The sequence below is a fragment of the Triticum aestivum genome, chromosome 1D (assembly GCF_018294505.1).
Source record: "Triticum aestivum cultivar Chinese Spring chromosome 1D, IWGSC CS RefSeq v2.1, whole genome shotgun sequence".
NCBI lineage: Eukaryota > Viridiplantae > Streptophyta > Magnoliopsida > Poales > Poaceae > Triticum > Triticum aestivum.
This window is the reverse complement of record NC_057796.1, coordinates 118,431,512-118,436,090: the sequence shown is the minus strand read 5'-3', so window position 1 is coordinate 118,436,090 and position 4,579 is coordinate 118,431,512. Positions and strand designations below refer to the sequence as shown.

The 4,579-nt window shown below is 53.3% G+C and overlaps 1 protein-coding gene across 1 annotated transcript; it reads right to left on the bottom strand.

Moving 5' to 3' along the window:
• Positions 1 to 204: 204 nt before the first annotated feature.
• LOC123180689 (coleoptile phototropism protein 1) lies at positions 205 to 4,143 on the bottom strand. Its single transcript, XM_044592802.1, has 3 exons — positions 3,100 to 4,143; positions 784 to 1,113; positions 205 to 707 (listed from the first exon to the last, which is right to left on the bottom strand). The coding sequence occupies exons 1-3, from the start codon at positions 3,979 to 3,981 to the stop codon at positions 453 to 455; spliced, it is 1,467 nt and encodes a 488-aa protein (XP_044448737.1). The 5' UTR covers positions 3,982 to 4,143; the 3' UTR covers positions 205 to 452.
• Positions 4,144 to 4,579: the final 436 nt, after the last annotated feature.

The window sequence follows — 4,579 nt, the reverse complement described above, 5'->3', positions numbered from 1 at the left end:
CTTTTGCCTAAAAAAACTAATGCCCGCTCGGATGACTGATTGCTATTTTGCATCCTAAAAAAGCATAGGTTAGCCGAGCAGAAAAATTACCAAAGCCTGATTGTTGAAAGATTGGATTACAGTAAAGGTGTGGCTGGATCTCATTAGACTGAGATTTAACCAAGTCCCACTCAACTGATATAACATGCAATAGAGAAGAAAAAATTGAAAAGAAAATTTTATGCGAATCTCAATATAAAATCTCACGAATATAATATCTGCGGAGACTTAGCAAGACTGCTGCAACGACCCCTCTGACGGCAAGCGCAGCGTTAGTTTACAGCTAGGATCGAGCTAAAACGACACAAGTGTCGTTAAGATTCCAAACCAAACAAAACCAGTCCATACAAACATTTTCGCTTGACCAGATGGCCGGCACGGGCACGTAACTTTTCTGCTGGTGCCAGTCGGATTCACGAGTGCGACCTGCGCCACCTCGCCACCGTGGGCGTGCCCGTCGCGGGCGTCAACGCGGCGGCTGCGGCAGCGCGGGCCTTCTTGGACCCGCTGAGCGGCGTCCTTTCCATGCCGCTGTCGGAGTCGTCCACCCTCGCCGCGTCCGCGCCGCCGCCGCCACCGAACAGGAACGCTCCCCACTTAAACAGCCCCCGCCGCCGCCTGTCGGAGCCCAGCCGCTCCACCTGCGCCTGCAGCGCGTGGCATTGCACCTGCACGCACACATCGAGACGTGAGCAACGTCGACCGATCACTGAATTAATGCTCAGCATGCGGATGCACACAAACCTGGAGCCGAGAGACGTCCTCGCGGAGGCGACGGAGCTCGTGGTGCTGCGAGACGACCTCGCGCTTGGAGGGGCACCGGGCGGCGGCGGCGGACGACGAGGTGAGGTCAAGGGCGCCGGGGCTCCTGTTCTGCAGGGAGCGGAAGGAGCCGCTCCAGTCGGCGAGGCGGCTGAGCTTGCTGCCGTGCTCGGAGAAGAGCACCTGGACCACGCAGCGCACCGGAAGGCGGTCGTTCTGCACGGCGTGCGCCGCCGCCTCTGTCGACAGCTTGCGCGCGTCGATCAGCCGGCACAGCGACCGGCGCTCCTCCTTGCTGGCGTGCGGGTGCGCCTGCACGTCGCATGTCTCACAGCCATCAGAATCAACGGCACGGACCGAACCCCGAGCGCAACTTGTGTACTACTCCCTCCGAAATATAGGGCTTATCTCAAAATTTTAGTTTTTTCATTTTATAAGGCTTAATTTGGTTGTTTCTCATCACATGTTCAGATTTCAAAGTGCATTAAATTATTGCATGCAAGTATTAAGATAAAATTAACCAATGCATATAATTTATGCATGTATGCATTACAAATAATGCATTGATAAACATACCTTTTTTAGGAAAAACAAGAGGATTAATTGGGTGCTTTTGCAAACTATAAAAAATATTCCACCACTTATCATCTATCTTGGTTGGTGAAATTTTTGAATTGAACCTTATAAACCGGAAAGGAGGAAGTATCACCAACATACTCAGGTCTCTTCATCCATGTGCAAGGGCAGATAATAAAAATCATTGTGAAACCCAGCTCTCGCCAAGCAGCTCACGCGAGTCCGAAAACCAAGATATTTCTTTACTTTCTTTCTGGTGTGAGTAGACTGTGCATTGTTGGAGATGTACAAACGGGTAGGTGTAGATCTGGGCGGGTGGACCCTAATCTCATCCTGCAAAGGACAAGCGAAGAGAAGGATCCCACAGGAACGGGTGGGGAACTAGGGTGTTGTACACTATTTAGAAATGAAAAATTATAACCCACCTTTTATATAAGAAGCTAAAGGATTTTGGTGCAAAACATAGTGGTTTTCTTTGTATGATCAAAGAGATTTCATGGTAAAAGAATGTATTAAAATATTAATTTTTGTATGAAAATTCTTGGATCTAAAGATGCCAGTGGCATGACTAGAACAAAATTCTAGTACTGTGAGGAACTCGTGCATGCTTTGTCGAACAGGCTCTGAGATTAAAGCTCAAAGCATGCGTATTACTAGTACTACGACCGATGCCGAATGAATAATACGGTCATGTGCGTATGATACGGTCCAACCTGAATTACTGTGGTCAAACGCACAGAAACATGGGTGTACTTCCAGCCTTACATTTTTCCTTTACCTCGAGCGTAGCATGCATGCGTCCAACACAGTCACATCGGCCAACGTATACAGCTCCCATGCATGGAACCACGTGCACGCCCTGTGAGAGACTGTCCTATTGGAGTTGCCTTTTCGGCATATCACATCGACAAAAGCCAACGGCTGGCTGGTGGAAAAGGGAACCACAGAACTTGCATACACATATGCATGCCATGCCATGCTCGAATGATTTGCATCACCATCAGCATCAGGCATCAGGCATCAGCTACACTGACTACAGTGCAATGCTCGAGTTTTGACGTCGCGCCTTGAGTAGCAACAAATTGACTAGCAATTGGCTGGATACCAAATGGCCATATCAACCTCTAAAAAAGTTGTCAACTACTGTTACTCACAAGTTCTGGTATTACTACCAATTATTGGCATGTCAAAACATTAGAGCCAATTTTTGATAGTAGCGACTATTAGTAGATCCCAAGTGGAGAGGAGATACTAGTTTAATTGAGATTGTCAGATAATATGCTTTGTTGGCGGTTTGTTGGGGATCTCGGTACTCATAGATTCTCTTTGGAGTTTGCTTACTGAGAACAAATATAGTACTCCATTTCTGTGCGTTATATATTCCCTTTGGAGTACGTATTACCTTGTTTATTGAGATAGTTCACGTACTATCTCAACTTTGAGCAAATATACTGTGAAAAAATCGAGGGAGTGCAGTACTAGTATATTAGATTGGCAGCAACGTTGTAGTGCTGCTTACTTTTTTATCAACACGTCAATGATTCCATTTCTGCTGAAAGTTCTAAAGATCAATGGCACGCGTGCAGGCTGAAGAGCATGGCGCGAGACCGTTTTTTTCTAATAGGAGGCATGATGGCATCACTGCCATGACGATGTACGGTCGAGATTAACTAACAAGACACAGCATAAACATGTTTAACCGAGCGGAGACGCCGCACTTACCTTCAGGTAGGTGTCCACGGCGCGGTACAGTCCGTCGTCGGCGGCGCGGGCGTACGCCGGCACGGCGCGCGCGAGCTCCTCGAACTCCGCCGGCCGCAGCCCGGCCTCCAGCGCCGCCTCGGAGAGGTACGCGTCTACCAGCTTCGCCACCCTGGCGGCCGCCGCGCCGCCGCCGCCCGCCTTGGCGCCCTCCCGCAGGAACCCACGCACCAGACGAAGCACGAGGGGCACGTCCAGCAGCGTCGCGCACGGCGGGCGCGTCGTCGTCGACGTTGTAGGGTGGTGGCGATCGCGGGTAACCCCCTGCAGGCCGAACGCTGGGATCATGACGGCGCCGAGCGACGCCTGGTCGAGACGCCGCGCCGCGCGGGCCTCGAGGTCTCCCAGCAGCGCCGCGTCGGCGCCCACCATGCTCCCAGCGCGGAGCAGGCGGAGGAGGAAGTCGCACGCAATGCCGTCGTCCCTGTCTTCGCCGGCGGCGTCGTCGGGCGGGAGCGCGGCGACGAGGGACTCGAGCAGGAGCCGCTTCTTGAGCCACGTGGCGGTGGGGCTCTCCGGGGGCAGCTGGAAGCGCCCCGAGGGGGACGAGGCGGCAACGTCCGGGAGCCACCTGGCCGCGTAGTGGGACAGCACGGAGGCGAGGTGGTCAGAGGAGGGCGAGGCCGCCGCCGCCGCCTGGGGCTTGGACCGGATGGCGGCGATGGTGCGCGCGAAGGCGTCGACGTCACTGATGGCGACGCACGCGTCGTCGCTGGCGCCACGCGGGGGCGTGCCCGCGGCGGTGGAGGAGCGCCTTGGGTCCGGCGAGGAATAATGGGCGCCCTCGACGGTGGCGCGCGGGGACGGAGAGCTGGAGCATTGGGTTGGCGGCGGAGGGTTCATCGTTTTGCGCGGGTGTGCTCAGTCCTAAGCTGAGGCTGAGCCCGAGCTCTTTTGTTGGAACTTGGAACAAGCGGTCTGCGCAGCGGTGAGATGTGTGTGCCATAAAACTTCTTGTAGTAGCTGCGCGGTGGTGTTGTAGTACATGGAGCCACAGTATTGTTATTTTTTGCGGGCAGAGTCTTCTTCTTAACAAACAGCTAGTACTAGTATTCCTTCCCGCGCGTACATGTGAAGAATGAATAGGAGACGCGAGGGGAAGGTTTTTTCCGTAGGTCCCGCGACTAGGGTTCTCCGGTCCTCCGGTGGCGCCGCCGCCGTGAGTTCCCATCATCGACGGGTTGATCCCGCAATTCAGAATCTTATCCCTCTCTGCCTCCTCCTACTCTCCCTCGCACCTGTTGTTGGGAGTAGGGGGTTCGTGGATTAGGGTTCTGTTCCGGAGCCTCGCCGACAATTGCTATGGCGGAAACAGGTGATAGTAGTGGGTCAGGAGATCGGAGATCAGAGGAAGCGGCAAAACTCTTGGAGAGGTTGAATCTTCAAGACGGGGAAATAGATGATCTAGTCTGGGAAGATGAGGTTGATGTGGATGAAATCA